This window comes from Carcharhinus amblyrhynchos, chromosome 19 (genome assembly GCF_965287045.1).
Source record: "Carcharhinus amblyrhynchos chromosome 19, sCarAmb.v2.hapA, whole genome shotgun sequence".
Lineage (NCBI taxonomy): Eukaryota > Metazoa > Chordata > Chondrichthyes > Carcharhiniformes > Carcharhinidae > Carcharhinus > Carcharhinus amblyrhynchos.
This window is the reverse complement of record NC_137342.1, coordinates 2,548,874-2,576,264: the sequence shown is the minus strand read 5'-3', so window position 1 is coordinate 2,576,264 and position 27,391 is coordinate 2,548,874. Positions and strand designations below refer to the sequence as shown.

General features: G+C 45.8%; 1 protein-coding gene across 1 annotated transcript in view; it reads left to right on the top strand.

Moving 5' to 3' along the window:
- The window catches only part of LOC145355579 (cilia- and flagella-associated protein 54-like), a 306,344-nt gene that overhangs the window by 47,201 nt on the left and 231,752 nt on the right, over positions 1–27,391 (top strand). Inside the window, exons 8-13 of the mRNA XM_080207830.1 lie at positions 579–755; positions 4,970–5,062; positions 7,754–7,939; positions 14,870–15,012; positions 16,569–16,716; positions 26,523–26,678. Of these exons, the coding sequence (XP_080063956.1) occupies positions 579–755; positions 4,970–5,062; positions 7,754–7,939; positions 14,870–15,012; positions 16,569–16,716; positions 26,523–26,678 (903 nt within the window). The remainder of the gene's footprint in view (positions 1–578; positions 756–4,969; positions 5,063–7,753; positions 7,940–14,869; positions 15,013–16,568; positions 16,717–26,522; positions 26,679–27,391) is intronic.

Sequence of the window (27,391 nt, the reverse complement as noted above, 5' to 3'; positions counted from 1 at the left end):
TTGTGTCCAACGAGGGACATACATGCGATGGGTCGTACTTGGGCTGCTCTTGGTTGTTCGAGATTGGCCTAGTGCTTCATGTCGTTAGTGTGTGCCTAAACTGGACCAGATACTGGGCAACACGACAGCTCAGTGACTATCGCTGATTGCTGTGCAGACACATGGATTTGGGCCAGTGTCTGTGGGAGTTTGCGCATTCTCCCCGTGCTTGTGTGGGTTTTCTCCGGGTGCTCCAGTTTCCTCCCACACCCCAAAGATGTGCTGTTAGGCTGATTGGCAGGAATAAATTGTCCCTAAATTAGTTTCCCTCAATCTGGATGGCCATAAAACATTAGGCAAGGGTCATGGGTGGAGGGGGGAACTGGTGGCGTTGAGATGGCGGCGCGGGCTCGTTGGGCCGAAGGGCCTGTTTCCCGGGCTGATTTTGTTCTTTGTTCTTTGTACATCATGAATTAAACATAAATGTTATAAAATTAACAGAAATGGATATGAAAAAATATTAATGATATCATCATTGTAATTTTAAAATTGTGCTTGATGATGAGACCTCCTATTAAATGAAAGATATTATTTTGTAGAAAGCTGAAATTATGCTACAGAAGGCTGAAGCTGAGGAGAACATGCTATATTCAGTAAACACACAGCACCAAACAACAGATAACAAAGCTGTTAGTGTTGTACCAGCCCCCATCCTGCTGTGCAGAACACACAATTCTATGATATTCAAACCAGCTCCATTTACTCCACCTGAACAGGTTGGCAAACTTTTAAAGTATCATTTTAGATAATGTTGTGTTTATTTATCATGCAAAAATGGGCATCACTATTTTCATAGCAGTTGTAATGGACTGTATTACATTTTTATTTTAGTATTGGTATTGATTGATTCAATAACTGTTAGAAATGTGAATAGTGAATATCTACCACTAAAATCACGCTAACCCCATTTTCCTCCACTTGTCCAATATCTTTGAAAATTATGATATTTCTAGTGCTCATCCAAATATTTTTTAAACTTTGTAATGTTTCCAGATTCCAGAACCATCCCAGGCAGTGCCTTCCAGATTCCCACTACCCTCTGAGTTTAAAAGTCTTTTTTTCTCAAATTCCCTCTGAATCTTCTGTCCCTTACTCTAAAATAACGCTCCTTTGTGACTGACCCCTCAACCACTGGGATCAACTGTTCACCCTGTCCAAATCCCTCATAATCTTATACACCGCAATCATGTCCACCTCAGCCTTTTCTGCTGTAAAGAAAAGAATCCAAGCTTATCAAGTTTCTCCTTATAGCTCAAATACTCCATCTCAGGCAACATCCTGGTGAAACTTCTCTGCACCCCCTCAAGTACAATCACCTTATTCCTATAGTGAGGTGACCAGAACTGCACACAGTGCTCCAGCTGTGGCCTAACCAATGTTCTGTACAGTTCCAACATTATCTCCTTGGTTTTGTGCTGTACACCATGAATGATGAAAGCAAGTATCCCACGTGCCACCTTCACGATCCTGTTCATGTGCAGGCTGACTGGCAGAGATAAATTGATTTTATAATGCACGTGCAGATACGGACCAGGCTGTGTACCTGGGTACAACTCTTCCTCCTACTACTTGTTGGGTGGAAAATGGTAGATTGCCTGGGTTCAGTTCCAAATGGCAAAATTACAGGTTCTAGCAGCTAGGGTGAAATCATGTGACATAACTCCCAATTCTTCTCCTGGTTTTTTAAACATTGGATGTATTTTCCGGATCTGGAATATGGAGAGATATAATAGCGGAGTCAGGGTCCTTTTTGTCTTTACATACATACCATCTCCGTTGGCTAAAACGCAGACTTGGAAATGTAAAGGCTGTTGATGCATTTTTTGAGTTTTAATTTGTATATACACAGGGGGCATTAGGACCTCTTCAAAGATACAAAAAGATGTAAAAGTCTAAATTATGCATACGGACTATTAAACACATTTCCTGTCCTGTCAACAGGAAGGAAAACATACATTAACCTGGCTACTATATAAAATTATTTTTGTTTTTCAGCATGGACTAAGGCTTTATCCTGACATGTCTGAAACACAGTAAGAAGTCTAACAACACCAGGTTAAAGTCCAATAGGTTTATTTAGCAGCACGAGCTTTTGGAATCTTGCTCCTTGATGAAGGAGCGAGACTCCGAAAGCTCGTGCTGCCAGATAAACCTGTTGGACTTTAACCTGGTGTTGTTAGACTTCTTACTGTGTTTCAGACATGCCAGGATAAAGCCTTAGTCCATGCTGAAAAACAAAAATAATTTTATATAGTAGCCAGGTTAATGTATGTTTTCCTTCCTGTTGACAGGACAGGCGGCGTGCAGGAATGGGACGGCAGTAGTTATGGGGGATTTCAATCTGCATATTGATTGGTCGACCCATGTTGGACGAGGTGGGCTCGAGGAGGAGTTCTTGGAATGCTGCCGGGATAGTTTCCTGGAACAGTGTGTGTTGGAGCCGACGAGGGAGCGAGCTATCTTGGATCTGGTGCTATGTAATGAGGCGGGTAGAATTAGGGACCTTGAGGTGAAGGATCCTCTTGGAGAGAGTGATCATTGTATGGTGGAGTTTCTGTTGCAGATGGAGGAGGAGAAAGTGGGTTCCCGGACACGTGTCCTTTGTTTGAATAGAGGGGAGTATGGTAGGATGAGAGAAGAATTGGCGAATGTGGACTGGGGGAGCGCGTTGGAAGGTAGGTCTGCTGAGGAGCAGTGGAGGATCTTTAAGGAGATCTTTCTTGGTGCTCAGCAGAAATTTATTCCGATGGTTAAAAAGGACAGTAGGAAGAGAGGTAATAAGCCGTGGATAACGAAGGAGGTGAAGGAAAGTGTTAAATTAAAAGCGGAGGAATTTAGAGTAGCTAAGAGCAGTGGGCGAGAAGAGGATTGGGAAAGGTTTAAATGTCAACAAAGATTGACAAAAAAGTTGATAAAGGAGGGTAGAAGAAGCTATGAAGCTGGGCTAGCACTTAATATAAAAAAGGATAGCAAGAGTTTTTATAAATATATAAAAAGGAAGAGGCTGGCTAGGGTGAACGTTGGTCCCTTAGCGGATGAGAAAGGGGACCTAGTGGTAGGGGATGGGGATATGGCTAAGGTCTTGAATAACTTTTTTGTTTCTGTCTTCACGGAGGAGGACGTGAATAATTTGCCGGGTGTTAGCGATGGAAAGGTGGTAGGACTGGAAGGTCTTAATGACATTACTGTTACTAGAGAGGTGGTGCGCGACAGACTGGAGGGGCTGATTGTGGACAAGTCCCCAGGACCGGATGGAATGCATCCGAGGGTTCTGAAAGAAATGGCGGAGGTGATAGTGGATGCCTTGGTGGTTATTTTCCAGACGTCGCTGGATTCCGGGGAAGTGCCGGAGGATTGGAAAACGGCTAATGTTACGCCGTTGTTTAAGAAGGGTGCCAGGCAAAAGGCGGGGAATTATAGGCCGGTTAGTTTAACGTCTGTGGTAGGTAAAATGTTAGAATCCGTCATTAAGGAGGAAATTGCGAGGCATCTTGAAGGAAATTGCTTGATAGGGCAGACGCAACACGGTTTCATTAAAGGGAAGTCGTGTCTGACCAATTTACTGGAGTTCTATGAGGATGTGTCTAGGGCGGTGGATAGAGGAGAGCCGGTGGATGTGGTCTTTCTGGATTTTCAGAAGGCGTTTGATAAGGTACCTCACAAGAGGTTACTGCAGAAGGTCAGAGGACATGGAGTTGGGGGTAGGGTGTTAGCGTGGATAGAGGATTGGTTGTCAAATAGGAGGCAGAGAGTGGGGGTCAATGGGTGCTATTCGGATTGGCGGTTGGTGACTAGTGGGGTGCCCCAGGGGTCGGTGCTGGGGCCTCAGCTATTTACCATTTATATAGATGATCTGGAGGAGGGAACCGAGTGTAGGGTGTCGAAATTTGCTGATGACACCAAGATTGGGGGAAAGGCAAATTGTGCGGAGGGTGTGGAGAGTCTGCAGAAGGATCTAGATAGGCTGGGCGAATGGGCCAGGAAATGGCAAATGGAATTTAATGTTGGCAAGTGTGAGGTGGTCCACTTTGGTAGGAAGAATGGTAGGAAGGACTATTACTTACGTGGCAAAAAACTGCAGCAGGCGACGGTGCAGAGGGACCTCGGGGTCCTTGTGCATGAGTCGCAAAAACCCAGCCTGCAGGTGCAGCAGGTGGTCAGGAAGGCGAATGGGATGCTGGCCTTCATAGCGAGGGGGATTGAATATAAAAGTAGGGAGGTCTTGCTGCAGCTGTATAGGGCATTGGTGAGGCCGCAGCTGGAGTACTGTGTGCAGTTTTGGGCGCCGCACCTGCGCAAGGATATTTTGGCCTTGGAGGGAGTGCAGAGGAGGTTTACTAGGCTGATACCGGAGTTGAGGGGGTTGAGCTATGAGGAGAGGCTGAATAAACTAGGCTTGTACTCGTTAGAGTTTAGAAGAATGAGGGGAGATCTCATTGAGACGTATAAGATGATGAATGGGATGGATAGGATAGAGGTGGAAAGACTCTTCCCGCTCAAAAAAGACAGTAGGACTAGGGGGCACAGCCTCAAGATAAAGGGGGGGCAGTTCAGAACGGAGTTGAGGAGGAACTTCTTCACTCAAAGGGTGGTGAATCTCTGGAATTCTCTGCCGGTTGAAGTGGTGGAGGCTGCCTCGCTAAATATTTTTAAGAAGCGGGTTGATGGGTTTTTGATAAGAGAGGGGATTAAGGGTTATGGGGAGAGGGCGGGAAAGTGGAACTGAGCCACGACAGATCAGCCATGATCTTATTGAATGGCGGGGCAGGCTCGAAGGGCCAGATGGCCTACTCCTGCTCCTATTTCTTATGTTCTTATGTTCTTATGAAACGTGTTTAATAGTCCGTATGCATAATTTAACTAGTTCTTGTATGTCTACATTTTTATGTATTGAAAGCACATTGAAAGCTTTTCTTTTCTTGTTGTTAAGGTTTACTGGTATCGCATATTTGCTCGTACTGCAACAGGAAGCATTCTCAAAGTACGACTGAAGGATTGTCTGCTTCGGGGTACAGGGCAAGAGGTACAGAAAGAAAGCCCATTCATGTTCCAATGATTGAATGGCAATTAATGTTTTTTTTATGATACCTGGTGTCCTGCACTTCCATTTCATAATTTTTAGTAAGGCATTTCTGTTTAATGTTCTGCATTGGCCTGCATTTTCACCAAGCTGGAATCCTTAAAAAATGGAGGTTGGCCCTGATTCCAGGCTTCCCACAAGCATTCCTGTTTCCAGAGCTTGCAAAGTCACTTTAGGATGAGGATGTGGATTGCGAGCGCACATGCAGCACTGTTGGGTGAGATTTTTCAGCCATGTTCCGGCAAGACGGGAAATTCCTGCCCTAGGTCAATGGAGATTTCCGTTGCTGGACCGTCGCTCGCGGGGATTCCATGGTGAGTGAGGTGGCAGAGCTCCAGCCATTGTCTTTGATGACTTGATGACTCCATTGCGTGGTTGGGTATTTCAAATCCCACTGCAGTTTTGACGGAATTGGGCCTGTTTGTTAGTCAGCATGGTCCAATACTTGTCAGAGGACTTGTGAGCCATGAGGGAACCCTAGTTCGAAGGCCACCGGAACCAACCATTTAGCAGTCTCATTGGAATATATTGCCCCACTTACCTTCTCACAAAGCTGTCAGTTAATCAGTCATTAATTGCATGAATGTCAAATTGATTTTTTCCAATTCAAACAACTTAATCTTTTGTAAACTCTTAGATTGAAAAGGGGAGGAAAATGGTGTTGAAGTAGATCAGCCATGATGTCACTGAGTGACAGAAGGGTCACAGACTGTCTTATTCCTGCTCCCGTTTCTTCAGCTTTGTTTAATTTGTTTGGGAAACACGGTGGCACAGTGGTTAGCACTGCTGCCTAACAGCGCCAAGGAGCCGGGTTCAATTCCGACGTTGATAAGGTTCACCATGGAAGGCTTCTGCAGAAAATGCAGATGTATGGGATTGAGGGTAATCTAGGAAATTGGATCAGGAATTGGCTAGCAGATAGGAGACAGAGGGTGGTGGTTGATGGTAAATATTCGTCATGGAGTTCGGTTACGAGTGGTGTGCCTCAGGGATCTGTTTTGGGGCCACTGCTGTTTGTAATTTTTATTAATGATCTGGATGAGGGTATAGTTGGGTGGATTAGTAAATTTGCTGATGACACCAAAGTCGGAGGTGTGGTAGATTGTGAGGAAGGGTGTCATAGTTTGCAGGAAGACTTGGACAGGTTGCAGAGCTGGGCCGAGAGGTGGCGGATGGAGTTTAATGCGGAGAAGTGTGAGGTAATTCACTTTGGTAGGAATAACAGATGTGTTGAGTATAGGGCTAACGGGAGGACTTTGAATAGTGTGGAGGAGCAGAGGGATCTAGGTGTATGTGTACATAGATCCCTGAAAGTTGGGAATCAAGTAGATAGGGTTGTTAAGAAGGCATACGGTGTCTTGGCGTTTATTGGTAGGGGGATTGAATTTAGGAGTCGCAGCGTCATGTTGCAACTGTACACAACTCTGGTGCGGCCGCACTTGGAGTACTGTGTGCAGTTCTGGTCCCCACATTACAGGAAGGATGTGGAGGCTTTGGAGAGGGTGCAGAGGAGGTTTACCAGGATGTTGCCTGGTATGGAGGGGAGGTCCTATGAGGAGAGACTGAGGGATTTGGGGTTGTTTTCGCTGGAAAGAAGGCAGTTAAGAGGGGATCTTATTGAAACATATAAGATGATTAGAGGTTTAGATAGGGTGGACAGTGATAGCCTTTTTCCTCTGATGGAGAAATCTAGCACGAGGGGGCATGGCTTTAAATTAAGGGGGGGTAGTTATAGGACGGATGTCAGGGGTAGGTTCTTTACCCAAAGGGTGGTGAGGGATTGGAATGCCCTGCCCGCTGCGGTTGTAAATGCGCCTAGTTTGGGGGCATTTAAGAGATCCATGGATAGGTTTATGGACGAAAAGGGATTGGTTTAGGTTAGTGGGTCATTGTTTTTTTAACTGGTCGGCGCAACATCGTGGGCTGAAGGGCCTGTTCTGCGCTGTAATGTTCTATGTTCTATGTTGGGCCATTGTCTGTGTGGAGTTTGCACATTTCCTCCAGATGCTCCTGTTTCCTTCCACAGTCCAAAGATGTGCATGTTAGGCGGATTAGCCATGCTAATGTGGAGTTACAGGAATAGGGCCTGTGTAGGATGTGGTCAGTACCAACTTGATGGGCCAAATGACCTCCCTCTGGTTCCATAGAGATTCTATGTCTCTTTTACCTTGCAAAACCCTGATCTTTTTCTGTGGTATTTCAATGCTTGTTTTGATGCACAGTATTAAGAGGATTTGAAGTGCGTAAAGGTTCTTCAAATTGATACTGTGGTTGAATGACAATTTAAGAGAGAAGCTGAGCAGCTTTTTTGTTTCAGTTTCTTTTCATAGCTTCTGCTAATGTTATTAGTTTCAGGATAATTCCAAAGACAGCTTAAGCACCTGACAGTCATGATTACATCTGGACTGATGTCTCAATAAATGGAGGTAGCCTTCTAGCTTGCCAGCATCGCCATCCATCCACCTCCATTATTGCCTCAGATTCGCCTTCATACCTCACCGCTTCCTCAGCACTCAGGGCAGGTGTAATGGAGGTGTAGAGGCGGGTTTTCCTGATTCCTGATACCCATCTCACTCATTGTGTGAACTTTGTGAATCGCGTGAAACAATAATATCGCTTTTCTTCTGACTGTAGGTACCAGCATCTGGAGGGTATCTACTGGAGGTGAAAGACATTGAACCGAACGAAAAATATATCTTTGCAGTTGCTGCTTATTCAAAAAATGGAAAAATCATTGGAAGTGGAATAGGGCAGACAACTAAGCCAATTCTAGCATATTATCCTCTTCCTATCCTGACAGCATGGTCCTATCTTTGTCAGGTACAACTAGTTTCTACATGGACAGAATGTACTTAATTTTGACTTGATGTGGTAGTGGGTAATTGAGAGACTTTTTCTTCACTTATTTATATTTTCATTAAAGCGAAAAAGTAGATTGTAAATTGGCCTGAATTTTCAATAAGAAATTCTCAAAGAGAGGGGGCAGGGAATGCATCCTCATCAATTTGTAGGTCTTATGAAGAAAGGTTGAGGGAGCTGGGACTTTTCTCTTTAGAGCGGATGAGGATGAGAGGTGACTTAATAGAAATTTATAAGATAATGAGGGGTATAGATAGAGTGAACGATCAGAGACTATTTCCTTGGGTGGATGTAGCTGTTACAAGGGGGCATAACTATAAGGTTCATGGTGGGAGATACAGGAGGGATGTCCGAGGTAGATTCTTTACCCAGTGAGTGGCTGGGGTGTGGAATGCACTGCCTGCTGTGATAGTGGAGTCGGACACTTTAGGAACTTTCAAGTGGTTATTGGATAGGCACATGGAGCACACTAGAATGATGGGGAGTGGGATAGCTAGATCTTGGGTTCGAACATGGACGGCACGGTAGCACAGTAGTTAGCGCTGCTGCTTCACAGTTCCAGGGACCTGTGTTTGATTCCCAGCTCGGGTCACTGTCTGTGTGGAGTTTGCACATTCTCCTCACGTCTGCGTGGGTTTCCTCCAGGTGCTCCGGTTTCCTCCCACAGTCCAAAGATGTGCGGGTTAGGTTGATTGGCCATGCTAAAATTTGTCCCTTTGTGTCCTGAACAAAGAACAACCCAGCACGGGAAACAGGCCCTTCGGCTCAACGAGCCCGTGCCGCCGCATCACCCTACACCTATTCTACCCTGCGTGTCTACGAATGGAACCCCTGACTTAGCCAGATTCAGGGGAGAATAGTGTCAATTTGGTAAACCAATCAGCCTAAGAGCACATCTTTGGGGTGTGGGAGGAAACCGGAGCGCCCGGAGGAAACCCACGCAACCACAGGGAGAATGCGCAAACTCCCACAGACACAGGCCCAAATCCATGTATCTGCACAGCCAGCCGTGCTAGTCACCGAGCTGTTGCGGCGCCTGTCTACCGGTCCAGGATCAAGCACACACACCGACACGAAGTACTAGGCCACTCCCGGAACCTCCAAGAGCAGCCCATGCACGACCCACCGTGTGCATGCCCCTTGTTTGACAACAAGGTGGACCTCCACCTGCGGAATAAAAAGACAAAAACGTTAACATACAAGTCTGCATTTCCAGTGTCTCCCGAGGTTCTGACCTTATTTAATAGCCCCTACTATAACCCTCCATCCTCGTTTCACTCATGTGTCTGTCTAATTGAACCTTAAACGAGTCCAACGTTCCTGCCTCCACCACCCTACTCGGTAGCGCGTTCCATACCCCCACGACCCTCTGCGTAAAGAACCTTCCTCTCACATCCAAATTATACCTCTCCCCCCTCACCCTTAGATCATGACCTCTCATATTTGTACCCAGTCTAGGGAGCAGTCTCTCACTGTTGACTCTATCTATTCCCTTCAGTATCTTATATACCTCTATCATGTCCCCCCTCAATCTCCATCTTTCCAAAGAGAAAAGTCCCAGTTTCTCTAACCTTTCCTCATAACCCAGTCCCTCCATGCCAGGCAACATCCTGGTAAACCTCCTCTGCACCCTCTCCAGAGTCTCCACGTCCTTCCGGTAGTAAGGTGACCAGAACTGGACGCAGTACTCCAAATGCGGTCTAACCAACGTTCTATACAACTGAAGCATTAGACAGCAGCTCTTATACTCTGTACCCCTTCCTATAAAGGCTAGCATTCCATAAGCCTTCCTAACAACCTTCTCCACTTGTGGCGCAACCTTCATAGACTTGTGAACCTGCACTCCCAGGTCCCTCTGTATTTCTATACTCCTAATCGGTCTACCTTTTATCACGTAGCTCCTCTCTGCATTATTCCTTCCAAAATGCATCACCTCGCATTTGTCAGGATTAAATTCTATCTGCCACCTATCTGCCCAATGTATCAACCTATCTATATCCTGTTGTATCACCTGACAATCCACTTCAGTATCCGCCAACCCTGCCATCTTGGTGTCATCCGCAAACTTGCTGATCACACCACTTATGCTCTCTTCCAAGTCGTTTATGTATACTACAAAGAGGAGAGGTCCCAGTACTGATCCCTGTGGCACACCACTGGTCACTGGACTCCAGCCCGAAAAGGTCCCCTCCACAACTACCCTCTGTCTCCTATTGCCCAGCCAGTTCTCAATCCACCTAGCTACCTGACCTTGTATCCCATGTGCCTTAACCTTTTCTACCAGCCTACCGTGAGGGACTTTGTCAAACGCCTTACTGAAATCCATATAGATGACATCAACGGCTCGCCCATCGTCAACCGTTTTTGTCACCTCCTCAAAGAATTCTACCAGATTCGTAAGGCAAGACCTCCCTCTAATAAAGCCATGTTGCGTATCCCTAATCAGATCGCAACGCTCCAAATGCTCATACATCCTACCCCTAAGTATTTTTTCCATTAATTTCCCTACCACCGATGTCAAACTCACCGGTCTATAATTTCCAGGGTTATCCCTACTACCTTTTTTAAACAGCGGTTCCACATTTGCTACCCTCCAGTCTTCTGGGACCTCACCTGTGTCCAAAGAAGAGACAAAGATTTGCGCCAGAGGCCCAGCAATTTCATCTTTCACCTCCCTAAGCAGCCTGGGATAAATACCATCAGGCCCCGGAGCTTTATCCGTCCTTACGCTACCTAAAAGCCCTAGCACTTCCTCCCTCGTAATAGATATTTCCTGCAACTGATCCACAGCTCCCTCCAAGACACCGCACGCTACCGAACCCCTCTCCTTCATGAATACCGACGCAAAGTATTCATTCAGGAGCTCCCCCATTCCCTCCGACTCAATACATAACTCCCCACTTTTGTCCCTAAGAGGACCAATTCTCCCTCTAACTACTCTCTCGCTCCTAATATAGGAATAAAATGCCTTTGGATTTTCCTTAATCCTACCAGCCAAAGCCATTTCATGCCCTCTCTTCACCCTTCTAACTCCCCTTTTTAGCTCCTTCCTACTCTCTCTATATTCCTCCAGCGCACTCTCCATACCCAGTTGTTTCGACCTAACATACGCCTCCCTCTTCTTCCTGACCAAGTCTTCGATACCCCCTGTAATCCACAGCTCTCTAATCCTACCTTTCCCATCCTTCCGCTTAACCGGAACATACCTCTCCTGCAACGTTTTCATTTTGCCCTTAAAAACCTCCCACTTGCCAACCGTGGACTTGCCAGCTAACAGTCCCTCCCAATCAGTGTCCTGCAGCTCCCTCCTAATCCGGCTATAGCTCGCCTTTCCCCAGTTCAGCACACTCCCGTTCGGCCGGCAGTCATCCCTTTCCATTTTTATCCTAAAGTAGACGGACTTGTGGTCACTGTTAGCCACATGTTCGCCTACCTCTACCTCACCCACCTGCCCCGGCTCGTTTCCCAACACTAAATCCAGTATAGCCCCTTCCCTAGTCGGGCTAGTTACATACTGCTCTAGAGACCCTTCCAAAACACATTTCACAAACTCCTCTCCCTCCGTACCCCCAGCTCTAGGCCCCCTCCAATTCACTCCAGGAAGATTAAAGTCACCCACTACAACCACCCTATTCTTCCCGCACCTATCCAAAATGCCCCTGCAAATGCCTTCCTCCACTGACCTCGGGCTGTTGGGTGGCCTATAGTACACCCCTAGCATCGTAATCTCTCCCTTTTTATTCCTCAACTCCACCCACAGTGACTCAATCCCTATCTCTTCCATATTGTCCTCCCTCTGCACTACTGTGATGTTTTCCTTTACCAGCAGTGCCACCCCTCCACCTCTCTTCAACCCTCCTCTGTCACACCTAAAACACTTATACCCAGGAACATTCAGCTGCCAGTCCTGCCCTTCTCGTAACCACATCTCCATTACAGCCACCACATCTAACTTCCTCACAAACATCAAGGCCCTAAGCTCATCCGTTTTTCCTGTCACACTCCTTGCATCAACCCACGAGTGTCCCTTGGAACCTCCTTCTCCCTGATAATTTTCCTTTCACCCAACTCTCTCCCAGCCACATCCCCACACCCCCCCCCCCCCCGCCATTAGTTTAAACCATTCCTAAACACCCCAGCTAACCGCCCCGCTAAGACACTAGTTCCCCTCCTATTCAAATTCTCCCCACCCCTCCTGTACAGTTGCCCTTCTCTCATAAATACCTCCCAGTGGTCCACAAAAGTAAAGCCCTCTACCCTACACCAATCCCTCAACCATGCATTCAGCTGCATGATCTCGTCATTCTTTGCCCTGCTGGTACTAGGCAGCAACCCAGAGAATGCCACCCCGGAGGTCCTGCTCTTTAGTTTGGACCCCAACTCCCTAAATTGCCTACGGACCTCTACCCTACTCCTCCTTCCTATGTCCCCCTCCCCTATGTGTACTATGACCTCTGCCTGGGTCCCCTCCCCTTTCAAAATTCCCTCTACCCTTTCTGTTACGTCCTTTACCCCTGCTCCAGGGAGGCAGACCACCATCCTGGAGTCGCGCCTCCGTCCACAGAACCTCCTATCAATCCCTCGGACCCTCCCATCCCCTACCACTATCACCTTGCCAGCCCCCTTCTGTCCCTCTAAGTCAGTCTGGCCCTCCTGCCTATCTTTCTGTGCCCCTGTAGATGAATCTTGGGGGGTCTCTGGGGAGGCCGGGGGACCCTGACTGCTCTTCTTCTTCCTCTTTTTCCGCCTAACAGTCGTCCACCCTTCCTGCTCTTCAGCCCTTGGGACCTCTTCCTGCTCGTGGTTCCTAGCCATTAACTCCTCATTTTCCCTGACCAGAAATGCATCCTCCAGATGCCCCTCGAGTTGCCTGACCCGGGCCCTCAAGCGCTGCAGTTCTAAACATTTAGCACAGATGTGGACCTTGGGGACACGTGACGCCACCAAGAACTCCCACATGCGGCACGTAACACAGCTTATGTTCCTCCCTATAGCCCCTGCCATGTCCCAACCTCCTGTAAGCGACAAAAGGTAGAAATGTACAACACCCCTTCTCTAATCCTGCCCTCGCCTAAGCCCAGCGAACCAAAGCCCTTCTCACTCAGCTCCCACTCACTCCGCTGCCTGCTCCCGACGCTGCCCGCTGTGTGCTGCTACCTCCTTTTTTATACCCCCCGCTCCCCCTTCCCGACAATCCCCTCGCCTAACTTCCGGTACGGAAGTAAACTACTCTCTGACAAACCCTGAGAAGCGGAAGTACAGCCACAAAGCGATTTTCAGGTAAATCAGGCACTCACCACAGCCACCAGGTACAATGCTCCGGAGAACAATGAGGTGTATAGGTTAGAGGGAATAACGGGTAAAATGTGGGGATATGGGGATAGGGCCTGGGTGGGATTGTGGTCGGTGCAGACTCGATGAGCCGAATGGGCTCTTTCTGCACTTTAGGGTTCTGTGATAGCTTGGCACAACATTGAGGGCCGAAGGGCCTGTACTGCTCGATGGTCTATAATTCTGTCAGGGCATTGCCATTTTACACACTATTGAACATTAATTGGTAGCAGACAGATTTTTACTCTGCACTTGGATGGCAGTCGTGCCTTGGACGTTGACAGGAGGGTAGGGTAAGGGATGCAGATGCTCTGGGAGTCAGGAGGGGGAGATGATCAGAGTGTCAGGAGTAAGCAGGGTGTGATGGGGGATGGAGGGCTGGCACTCCCAGGACACTGGAGGGGAGGATCACCTTGTCTGGAGGCAAATGTTTTGTTTCCTATCCATCTTAAGTAGCTACTTAAGGGCCTTAATAGGGGCATAGGCAGGCCTCTATCCAAGACCTTGCCTTTTTTTGTATTCGTTTCTGGGACATGGGCATTGCCGGCTGGCCAGCATTAATTGCCCATCCCTAATTGCCCAAGGACAGTTGGGAGTCAATTACGTTGCTGTGGTTCTGTAGTCACATGTAGGCCAGACCAGGTAAAGACATCAGATTTCCTTCCCTAAAGGACATTCATGAACCAGATGAGTTTTTCCGACAATCAACAACGGTTCCATGGTCATCAGCAGATTCTTAATTCCAGATATTTTTAAAAGTAGAATTCAAATTCCACCATCTGCTGTGGGAGGATTCAAACCCAGGCCCTCGGGACAATAGCTGAGTTGGATTAATAGTCGAGCGATAATACCAGTATGTCAGCGCCTCCCCCACCATAATATCACATTCTAGTTCAGATGGGCTGAAATAGAGAGAATCTTATCCAGCAGTTTTACACTCCTTCCTTCCACATCAGAATCTACAGGGGATGAGGATAAAAGGTTTAAAGTTTATTTATTAGTGTCACAAGTAGGCTTACATTATCACTGCAGTGAAGTTACTGTGAAAATCCCCTAGTCGCCACACTCCGGTGCCTGTTCAGTACACTGAGGGAGAATTTAGCACGCGCAACGCACCGAACCAGCACATCATTCAGACTGTGGGAGAAAACTGGAGCACCTGGAGGAAGCCCATGCAGACATAGGGAGAATATGCAAACTCCACACAGACAGTGACCCAAGCTGGGAATTGAACCTGGTATTGTGAGGCAGCAGTGCTAACCACTGTGGCACCATGCTATCCTGAGTCGAGCCACTATCACTGTCACACTGAAACAAAATTATGTTGATTATATCTGCGGGGGTCCTGAGTTGACCAGACAACCAGGCCTTAATTTTTCTCTTGGGAAATGGGAACTCTGAAATCAAAGGAGTCTCTACTAGTTTTGTTTAATGAATTTACATAATTACTTAATAATTCCATGAAAAACTGCTGAATTTCTGTCACAGAATTATTAGAATTTTTTTCAAATAATATTGCAATCAAATTCAAATTTAATTTAAATTTAATATTTGCTTTAGGCTGCATTTCAACTGGGAAATTATCCAGTGGCAAAGCAAGCGTTCTCAATTTTGTGGGAACATTTTGTCTTAAAGGAAAGTGAAACACCAGAAAATACATTGGTTGTTTCTGAAAATACTGACTGTCGCATCAATCAGAAAAGGTACAATCGTTATCAATTCTATCTCTAACTTTTCTCCCGAACCCCAGATTCAATTTATAGTATTAGTGTTCCATTTGGAAACAGTATTGAAAGTAAGTTTTATGCTTGTTAAAAGTAAATGCATTTTATTCAATACATTTAATTTAAATATAGAGATGTAAGACTATCTGATGAAGACTGCAGCTTCTATCAGTCTGCCAATTGCTTCCTGTGTGCTGGATAATGGGCATGTTTACAGGGACAATTCACACGTATGCTGTGAATTGGTGCTATCCAAGACCACACAGTGAGATGATCCCAGGATTCCAAATCTGATTAATGAATGTGCAGGCACTTTATAATAAACTACCGTGAAGTTGCAGCTTGTGTGAGTTTAAAGTGCCAGGCACCCGAACCTGTAGCAAGGTCATTTTTTGCACTGTTTTTTGAAGTGTCTGAAAGTAGTGTGGAATGTTTTTGTCCCATGCTCCACTCCTCCGATTTCCATGATGGGTGGGCTGGTAAAATTCCAGCCGTTGTATAGAGTGCCTACTATAGTTTGCCTGTTAATTCATACTCATCTTGTGTTAATTCTGAATGTTAGTACATAAGATAGATATTGCAGCTTGTTTTACTTTACTGACTTTGTATGGTAAAGTTTATTTTGTTTGTTGAATTTGCAGAATCTTGTGACTTTATTCATCCATTGGGTAACTGGGATTTCAAACTTTGCCTACTTTAAACAAAAAGCTACTGTTCCTAACCAGACCATAACAATCTTACCACCTCGCTGAATCCGGCAATCTGCATGGCGAGCTGGGAAGATTACGAGCGACGCTAAAAACCAAAATCTCACCCAGTGCTAAACAGTTTGCGATCTCCCCAGCCCCTTTTTCATGGTGAGAACCACTTTGTGCCCAAAATGGGCGTGAAGCCTATTAGTGTGGATTTGCCTGGATTTCAAAGTCATTAGTGAGTTGAACACACTATTGTCCCCCTCCTGGAATCTCCCCACCTCACAGTCGTGACATCACACTGGCACAAATCATTACTCAATTAAGTGTGGTTCAGGCACAGCAGGAGCGAGGGGGAGTGATGGGGGAGCAAGGAGGGAGGGAGGGAGTGAGTACTACTGGGAATGAACCCCAGGGTGAAAAGGGGAGGGTCTCGCTGCTGCCATGGTGTGGGATGGGAGGCTTGCATGCATGAAGGCAGTTTCAGGGGCCTTGTGCCAGTCTGGGGGTCCTCAGGTTGTGAATCGGCATAGAACCATAAAACATTACAGCACAGAAACAGGCCGTTTGGCCCTTCTTGTCTGTGCCGAACCATTTTTCTGCCTAGTCCCACTGACCTGCACCTGGACCATATCCCTCCACACCCCTCTCATCCATGTACCTGTCCGAGTTTTTCTTAAATGTTGTCCCAACGCCCTTCCATGCCTCCAACACTGTCAGCTCAGAAATGAAGTTAATTAAAATGTGTTGAAGTATCTAAAATCTGTGACAGTATCTGTTTTGCATACAATTCATAACCAGGTATTTACCTTACTAACAATCTCCCCACATGTTTAATTTTAGGTTAAACAATAAGGCTGTATCGTTGGCATCTCCCATTCTTCTGCGGAATTTTCTGGGAAGCATCTTCATCGATTGTGAAATTAGTTGCCAGAGAGATAAAATTTACTGTGACCCTCTGACTGATAATGGACCGCTTTACAAAGGACAAGTATGTTCTGGAATAAAATTGATGATTAAGAATGGAAAATTATATATAGAACATAGAACATAGAACATAGAACATTACAGCGCAGAACAGGCCCTTCGGCCCACGATGTTGCGCCGACCAGTTACAAAAACAATGACCCACTAGCCTATACCAATCCCTTTTCGTCCATAAACCTATCCAGAGATCTCTTAAACGCCCCCAAACTAGACGCATCTACAACTGCAGCAGGCAGGGCATTCCAATCCCTCACCACCCGCTGGGTAAAGAACCTACCCCTGACATCCGTCCTGTAGCTACCCCCCCTTAATTTAAAGTCATGCCCCCTCGTGCTAGCTTTCTCCATCCGAGGAAAAAGGCTATCACTATCCACCCTATCTAAACCCCTAATCATCTTATATGTTTCAATAAGATCCCCTCTTAGCCGCCTTCTTCCCAACGAAAACAACCCTAGATCCCTCAGTCTCTCCTCATAGGACCTCCCCACCATACCAGGCAACATCCTAGTAAACCTCCTCTGCACCCTCTCCAACGCCTCCACATCCTTCTTGTAATGCGGGGACCAGAACTGCACACAGTACTCCAAGTGCGGCCGCACTAGAGTAGTGTACAGTTGCAACATTACACTGCGACTCCTAAATTCAATCCCCCTACCAATAAACGCCAAGACACCGTACGCCTTCTTGACAACCTTATCTACTTGATTCCCAACTTTCAGGGATCTATGTACACACACACCTAGATCCCTCTGTTCATCCACACTATTCAAAGTCCTCCCGTTAGCCCTATACTCGACACATCTGTTGCTCCTACCAAAGTGAATTACCTCACACTTCTCCGCATTAAATTCCATCCGCCACCTCTCGGCCCAGCTCTGCAACCTATCTAAGTCTCCCTGCAGACTATGACACCCTTCCTCACAATCTACCACACCTCCAACTTTGGTGTCATCAGCAAATTTACTAATCCACCCAACTATACCCTCATCCAGATCATTAATAAAAATTACAAACAACAGTGGCCCCAAAACAGATCCCTGAGGCACACCACTCGTAACTGCACTCCATGATGAATATTTACCATCCACCACCACCCTCTGTCTCCTATCTGATAGCCAATTCCTGATCCAACTTCCTAGATTACCCACAATCCCATACATCTGCATTTTCTGCAGAAGCCTACCATGGTGAACCTTATCGAACGCCTTACTAAAATCCATGTATACCACGTCAACTGCCTTACCCCCATCCACCTCTTTGGTCACCTTCTCAAAAAACTCAATAAGGTTAGTAAGGCACGACCTACCCGCTACAAAACCATGCTGACTATTTCTAATCAATTCATTACTCTCCAAATAACTATAAATCCTATCCCTAATAATTTTTTCTAATATGTAATATGTAATAGATGATGGTGAATCATAGAAGAACCATAAAAACCCTACTGTGCAGAAAGAGGCCATTTGGCCCATTGAGTCTGCACCGACCACAATCCCACCCAGGCCCTACCCCCTTATCCTTACATATTTTACCCACTAATCCCTCTAACCTACACATCTCAGGACTCTAAGGGGCAATTTTAGCATGGCCAATCAACCTAACCCTTTGGACAGTGGGAGGAAACCGGAGCACCCGGAAGAAATCCTCGCAGACACAAGGAGAATGTGCAAACTCCACACAGACCCAGGTCTCTGGAGCTGTGAAGCAGCAGTGCTAACCACTGTGCTACCGTGCTGCCCATTAGTAATAGATAATAGTGAACTCACAAAACTAAATATTATTGCCTTCACGATTTAACCACAGTTAAACAGTATTCAAAATGTCTTCTGGTGCAGTGGGTAGAGTCCTTGACTCTGAGCCAGATGTCCTGGGTTCAAACCCCACCCTAAGGCTTGATGGCCAAGGATGTTGTGTTCATAATGCAACCAAACAGGCTGCACATCAACTTGTAAATTCTTTCAGCGCACAACAGTGGCAGGTGGTAAGGACGAGAGACATCCACAATCAGCTACATAATCGAAAGAAATCAGAGTCCCTACTATCGCCATGCATAGCTCCTGACTGCAATATACATGTCAAAATGCATGTTGCACCCCTTGGAGGGCTAGCTGGCTCATTTATCTAGATGGCAGGTGTGGATCAGATGGTGCAAACAGCATGGGGTTCGATCTCTGTCCTGGGTGGGGTGAAATCAGGACCACATCCTTTGAAAGATGTTGTGGGTTAGACCTGTCACTGAGCAGAGAGCTGAAGAAGAATAAGTAATATTTTTTGTAAAGCAAATGGCTGATTTTCTAAAATACAAAGAGAAAGTGCTGCTATGTGTGGAGGAAGCAACAGAGTTAGTGAGCAAAATTCTTCAGTCTCGTAGTAGCTAGCTTGAAGGCAGGGAGGCACTGGGAAATTTGAGGAAACCTCATCGGAACAACTCCATGATGGAATTCCTCAGCTGAGGAATTTCCCCGGTGTGGAACAGGGAAAGGACGGTGTTGGGAATTAGGCTTCATGGAGGCGGGCAGCCGTTTAACATGCTTAATATGTTAATTAGGGGCAATATTGTGGTCTTAGACATTTTGGCACTGAGAGAGCAGCCCACTGCCGTGTGTGGTGGCTGCCAGTCTAATGGCGATGTTCTCCATGTGAAAGGATAGAGAGTCATCAGAGTCAGAAGCTTCTTGTCTCAAATACAGTGAAAATGGCTTCTGTAAAGGTGTCTAAAGTTTATTTATTAGTCACAAGTAGCCTTACATTAACACTGCAATGAATTTGAGGAATTGAGTTTCGGAGTCGGGAGATAATGCTGCAGCTGTATAAGACTCTGGTCAGACCCCACTTGGAGTACTGTGCTCAGTTCTGGTCGCCTCATTACAGGAAGGATGTGGAAGCTATTGAAAGGGTACAAATGAGATTTACAAGGATGTTACCTGGATTGGGTGGCATGCCTTATGAGGATAGGTTAAGGGAGCTCGGTCTCTTCTCCCTGGAGAGACGAAGGTTGAGAGGGGACCTGATAGAGGTTTATAAAATGTTAAGAGGAATAGATAGGGTGGATTCTCGGAGGCTATTTCCCAGGGTTGAAATGGTCGCTACAAGAGGACGCAGGTTTAAGGTGCTGGGGAGTAGGTACAGGGGGGATGTCAGGGGTAAGTTTTTCACTCAGAGGGTGGTGGGTGAGTGAATCAGCTGCTGTCAGTGGTGGTGGAGGCAAATTCGATAGGGTCTTTTAAGAGACTTCTGGATGAGTTCATGGGAATTCATAGGATTGAGGGTTATAGGTAAGCCTAGTAGGTAGGGATATCATCAGCGCAACTTGTGGGACAAAGGGCCTGTTTGTCTTGTAGTTTTTCTATGATTCTGTTCTAAGTTACTGTGAAAGTCCCCTAGTCACCACACTCCGGTGCCTGTTTGGGGACACCAAGGGAGAATTTAGCATGGCCAAAGCACTGAACCAGCACACCTTTTGGACTGTGGGAGGAAATTGGATCACTGGGAGGAAACCCACATGGACATGGGGAGAACATGCAAACTCCGTACAGACAGTGACCCAAGCTAGGAATCGAACCCGCGTCCCTGGTGCTGTGAGGCACCAGTGCTAACCACTGAGCAACCATGCAGCTCCTGAAGATGTTTTGAGATACCTAAAGACTTTGGTCCTTTTCAATTGCATTCATGTCTCAGATGGCTCCTTCATGTTGCGCATATGGTGGACTGACCTTCATCAATTGAGGAATTGAGTTTCGGAGGCGGGAGATAATGCTGCAGCTGTATAAGACCCCACTTGAAGTACTGTACGCAGTTCTGGTCACCTCACTACCGGAAGGATGTGGAAGCTATTGAAAGGGTGCAGAGGAGATTTACAAGGATGTTGCCTGGATTGGGTGGCATGCCTTATGAGGATAGGTTGAGAGAGCTCAATCTTTTCTCAAAGGATGTGAGGCGACCTGACAGAGGTTTATAAAATGTTGAGAGGTATTGATCGGGTGGATTCTCAGAGGCTATTTCCCAGGGCTGAAATGGTCGCTACGAGAGGACGCAGGTTTAAGGTGCTGGGGAGCAGGTACAGAGGAGATGTCAGGGGTACGTTTTTCACTCAGAGGGTGGTGAGTGAGTGGAACCGGCTGCCGTCGGTGGTGGTGGAGGCAAATTCGATAGGGTCTTTTAAGAGACTTCTGGATGAGTACATGGGACTTGATAGGATTGAGGGGTATAGGTAAGTAGGTAGAGATAAGATTGGCGCAACTTGTGGACCGAAGGGGCTGTTTGTGCTGTAGTTACATAGAGCATAGAACACTACAGCTCAAACAGGCCCTTTGGCCCACAAGTTGCGCTGTTCATATCCATACCTACCAGGCCATAGAACTATCTGTAACTCCCAATCCCATTAAATCCCATGTACTCATCCAGAAATCTTTTAAAAGACCCCAGTGAGTTTGCCTCTACCACCACCGACAGCAGCCGATTCCACTCACTCACCACCCTCTGAGTGAAAAACTTACCCCTGACATCTCCTCTGTACCTGCTCCCCAGCACCTTAAACCTGTGTCCTCTCGTGGCGACCATTTCAGCCCTGGGAAATAGCCTCTGAGAATCCACCCTATCTATTCTCTCAACATTTTATAAACCTCTATCAGGTCGCCTCTTAACCTTCGTGTCTCCAGGGAGAAGAGCCCTGGCTCCCTCAACCTATCTTCATAAGGCATGCCTCCCAATCCAGGCAACATCCTTGTAAATCTCCTCTGCACCCTCTCAATAGCCTCCACATCCTTCCTGTAGTGAGGTGACCAGAACTGCGCACAGTACTCCAAGTGGGGTCTGACAAGGGTCTTACAAAGTTGCAACAATACCTCCTGACTCCTAAACTCAATCCCTCTATTAATGAAGGCCAGTACACCATACGCCTTCTTGACCACATCCTCCACCTGCGAGGCCAATTTAAGAGTCCTATGGACCCGGACCCCCAGGTCCTTCTGTTCCTCAACACTGCTAAGAGTTGATATTGTACTCATTCATCCCATTGGTCCTGCACCTGTAGTTTTTCTATGGTTCTAGATGGGGTTAGTAGGGCAAATGTGTGGGATTACAGAGATAGGGTGGGGGACAGAGGCTGGGTAAAATGCTCTGTCAGAGAGTTGGTGCTGACTGAATGAGCCGAATGGCCTGTTTTGCACTGTAGGAATTCTATGATTCAATGGTTTTTCTGTTAGATTAGGAAAAAAAATGGATTTGGAGCTGTTTCAATGATTCCCTGTGATCTTTCTACTTCTCATCATGGGAAATTCACATTTAGTACATTTTCTTCAAAAACATGTGGTATATTACAAGGGGATGTAAATGATAGCATGATGATGTATAACATATTTTATACACAGCGACACTATACGCTGCGATCACATATGGGACCTTGGCAGCCAATGTTATTGTGGGTCACGGGGCTTTGTTTAGAGTTTGAATACCCAGTTTATCATAAATTACATCTGGCGAATGGGAACTTTAAAATCTTTTCCCAATCTTCTACTGACAATGCTGAGCATCCCACAGTGCAGCTGAGCATCCTAATAATGCAGCAAAACACCACAGCTATTTCCATCAGACTCCTTTCGGCTCGCTGTTCCCCACTTTCAAAGCTGGGTTAGCAACCCAGCAAAACAGAATCAAGGGCATGCAAACTGAGAATGTGTCCAATCTCATCCTTGGCCTGTCAAAGACCCACTGCCAACAAAGCTTAAAAGAAACGCAAGATCATTCTCACTGAATGATGATTGTACCTTCGATAGCCAATATTAGAATCAGACTGAAAGTTAAATATACGTTGACCACATTACTGGATATATTTGACTGGGGTGGGTGTAAATTGATATAACTTATTTGTTTTCTTTCAAAGTCTGCTTGTTTAACTTGTTTACGTTAGAAGAATTTAAGTTCTTTGACTGTATTGGACTCTAGCCCAATCAAGCCTGACACAATTTCAGCCAAGAATGTTAAATGCAGCAATGGGACAGATTATCAATTTAATTTAAAATAAAAGAGGTTAGTGAAAAACCTATATCAGTTGTATAGCACTATCTCCTATAATTCACAAATTAGCAGTAACAGTGAGGCGGAGTAGCATTGGCCACAAAAGATAAAGATAGAATGGTCAAATAAGATGGAATTTAACCCTGAAAAGTGTGAGGTGATACGCTTTGGAAGGAGTAATTTGACAAGAAAGTATTCAGTGAATGCTCGGACACTAGGAAGTTCCGTGGAATAAAGGGACCTTAGAGTGTTTATCCACAAATTTCTGAAGGTGTTAGTAGGATGGTGAAAAGGCCTATGAAACACTTGCCTTTATCAATCAAGGCATAGATTACAAAAGCAGGAAAGTCATGTTGGAGTTGTAAAGAATTTTGGTGAGGCCGCAGCTCACTGACTTACTGTATGCGTCTCTATTTGTCACATTATCGCAAGGATGCAAATGCACTGAATTGGTTGCAGAATGCTCCTGGGATGGACCTTTTAAGTTATAAAGAGAGGTTGGATAGGCTTGGGTTGTTTCTGTTGGAGCAGAGAAGACTGAGGGGTGACCTGCTTGAGGTGTGCAAGATTGTGAGGGACATGGACAGGGTGGATAGGGAGCAGCTGTTCCCCTTAGTTGAAGGGTCAGTCACAAGGGGACAAAGGTTCAAGGTGAGGGGCAGGAGGTTTGTGGGGATGTGAGTAAAATCTTTTACCCAGAGGATGGTGGAAGGCGCTGCCTGGAAGGGTGGTAGGGGCGAGTTATCTCACATCCTTCAAAAAGTATCTGAATGAGCATTTGGCACAGCATAACATTCAAGGCTATGGGCCAAGTATTGGCAGATGGATTAACTGGGAATTCAGGTGTTTCTAATGTGTTAGTGCGGACTTGATGGGCCGAAGGGCCTCTCTGCACTGTATGATTCTATAAAAGTCCAATACTGGGCCATAGAGTTCAAAAAGCAAGGGAATCAAAACAAGGCTCTGGCAAGAAGAACAAAGACGTGAAATTAATGAACCATTTGCCATTTAAACTATTTTATCAGTTAAAATTTTCTGAACATTGGTCATTTTCCTTTACAGAGGAAGGACTTGGTGTTATTGAAGGGAAGGAAACCTGAATACTATGCTCCTTTCAGACAATGGAGAGATTTGCACTGGAACGCAGGGAGAGCCAAACTGGTCAGCTAATAAAACCTGAGGACCACCTTAACGCAGCTCAGGAGGGTTCTTCAGGTTTCTCGGGGGAGTGGATCACTGCACTGGGGGATCTATTAAAGGGTGTAAATCTGAAATCTTTATTTCCAAATGTGGAGAATGCACAGCTGAGGGGTGTTAGGAGTATTTCCATAACTATAGAGGCAATCCAGAGCCTTAAATCCTCAAGAGTGTGCATGCAAGATTAATCTCAATTAGTTCCAATCATCGATCTGCTTGCAATAACCTCTTGCCCAAATCGTGCTAACTCCCCTGTGTGAAGTGGGCACCTGAATAAGCTGCAGGTGGCTATCTGAAAGGGCACCTCTGAACCTTGCTGCTGGCAGGTTCAGAGCTAAGAAGCCCCCCCAGCTAGGGGCTACAAAACCCCTCCAGACACAGAGGATGAGGATCACAGAAACGCTGCATGTTGGCAACTCTCAAGTCCGAGGGGTAATGTATGTCCTTTCTCCAGATGCATGGGAATCAGTGACATTCAGAGATCTGGTGACTCACATCTGCCACATCCTCCAGGAGGTGATGCTACAGAGACAGGGAGGCATTGATTGCCAGCGGCTGTCAAAGTCACCACAGCTCTTCCATATGAGTGCTTATTCCAGGGTTCTACCGGCCCTCTGTAGGATCTCTCAGCCATCCATTCACAAGTTCATACTGGAGGCAAAGGATTTCTTAAACATTGTTCATTTTCCTTATACAGTGATGATTAATTTCTTTGATTACCATCACAATATATATCAAAACAAGGCCAGCTAACTGAATGCATTGATCATTGACTATTTTCCCCTTTGTGGACAAAGTGGTGGGTGGAAAAATCAGCGTTCCTCCTGCTGGCTATGAGTCACAATTACATGCACTTTACTACAGACTGACAGAGCGTTGAGCTTCATTGCTACCCTGGGGCAACATGGTGCAGGGTGAAATCAACTGCTCTCATGTAACTCAAAGACCTCCTTAGCAACAAGCAGTGCAATCCACCATTTGTATTACATTGCAGGCAAGGATTCCACTCATTCAATGTACAATTGATCTGTGATCGCAAGAAACAAATAAGGTTTGCACCAAATATCCAGGAAGCTGCCACAATTCCTGCTTCTTGAGTAGATCGCAGATCTTGAACATGATCCAGCATTGATTCCTCGATGACAAAGACTACCTGCAAAGACTGTGGTTCATTGCTCCTGTACAGCTGCAATGCTATCTGAGGAAAGGTGCAACAATGCTCAGTCTGTCACTTGAACATTGGTAGAGCAAACCATCTGGAAGATACAATTCTAATGCCTTGACAGATATGGTGTAGTGCTCCAGTACATTCTCACACATTATCATAGCTTGCTGTGCCCAGCATAACCGAGTACTGTAAAGGGGAGGGGGAGACTTGCAAGGTGCCCACTTCATACAGGAGAATTAGCACCATTTGGGCAGGAGGTTATTGCAAGCAGATCAATGATTGGAACTAATTGAGATGAATCTTGCATGTATGCTTGTTAGAATTTGAGACTCTGAATTGCCTCTCTAGTTGTCCAGAATGATAGGGAGTGGAATAGCTTGATCTTGGGTTTGGACATAGCTCGGCACAACGTTGAGTGCCAAAGGGCCTGTACTGTGCTTTACTGTTCTATGTGGAAATACTCCTAACATTCCTCAGCTGTGCATTCCTCCGCATTTGGAGATACAGATTTCAGATTCATGCCCCTTTAATAGACCCCCCAGTGCAGTGATCCACTCCTTCTAGAAACCCGAAGAACCCTCCTGAGCTGCATTGCTCTGAGGTTCATTTTCTACTGCGACATATTTACAGGCTGCAAGATGGTGGTCCTCAGGTTTTATTAGCTGACCAGTTTTGGCCCTCCCTGCGTTCCAGTGCAAATCCCTCCCATTGTCCAAGAGAAGCATAGCATTCAGGTTTCCTTCCCTTCAATAACACTAAGTTCTTCTCCTGTAATCCTTGATCACATTGTGATTGTGTTGATATCCCCGTGTTACCTGCTTAAATTTCATGAGGTGAATGTTGCTATGCCTCATGTTGACTTTACTCCTCCCCATCTTGAAACCAATTGTACTGCGACATGTAAAGATTGCTCCCCACCCCACCCCACCATGAGATCATTGAGTGCCCACTACCATACCATCTGCTCCCGATCTATAGGCTGCAGATGTCTCCTCTGATTGTGATCGTGGTTCCCAGTCAAGCCTTTGCCCTCCATCACATTTCAACCCACTCCTCAATTACTGCCAGCATGATATGTATTGATTCATTTGTGAAGCCCCTAAAATGATGTGCTGTTACCTGCTGAGCCTGGCATGGAGCTGGAGGTCCAATGATAAATGATGTTAGTCTGGTTCAGCGCTGATGTGACCTTCTTATCTTGCGTGGGAAATGCGCTCCCCCGTTGAAGTCTGCGGCATTCGAACACAACCTGTTCTCGTGCCAACCGGAAACTGGCTTATTTGCTCCCATTATATTTTCAAGTGCCTATGCCAATATGCTCACTGCGGGCAGGGTCATAAAAGCCATAGTATTTGAAAAGAAAAACATTTCCTGTTTGAAATCAAAACATCCTGCTCCATATGTTACTAATCTTTTGTTTTAATTTTCAGCTTATTAGACTGGCTAAATGTGAAAGAATTCTGGTGATAATTGAAGTTGCCGGCTGGATCAATGATGCCAATCAAGCACTTCAGGCTGTTGTCCTGTGCTATGGACTTCTTGCTCCCATGATCTTTCACAAAATTCCTACAGTTCCAGTTGTCCAGGTCAGAATGAGTGACGGTTAATCTTGGTTCATTTTCAGCTCTGATGAAGGGTCATCCAGACTCGAAGTGTTAGCTCTGTTCTTTCTCCATGGATGCTGTCTGATGTGCTGATATTTTCCAGCATTTTTGATTTTGTTTCAGGTTCCAGCATCTGCATTGATTTACTTTTATCTTGGGTTAATTGTGCTTGGTTTTTCTGGGGCTATGAGGGCTATTTCGCATCCATTTTTCTATAGAACAACAATGACTGCACTTCAAAAATACTTTCTTAACAGTAGTCCACTCTGGGACATCCTGGGTTGTGCTATATAAATGCAAGTCTTGCTTTTTCTTTCAAAGATGATATGGCATGCGTATACATCAGCTATACCGAATACCATTTTATTGAGGAGGTTAGCATGGTGCAGGAACATCCAGGAGAATAGGTAAATTGTTACTTCAATCAGGGATAACGTTACTTTGACATCAACAGTGCCATTTAATGCGGGGAAGTGTGAAGTCATACATTTGATCAGAAGAACATGATCAGGCAATCTAAAAGAATACAATTCTAAACAGAGTAGAGGAGTCTGGATGCATAAATCATTGAAGGTAATAGCATAAGTTGAGAAACCAGTTGAATAAAGTTTAAGGTTTTGTCAATGGTGGCACAGTGGTCAGCACTGCTGCCTCACAGCGCCAGGGACCCAGAGTCACTGTCGGTGTAGAGTTTG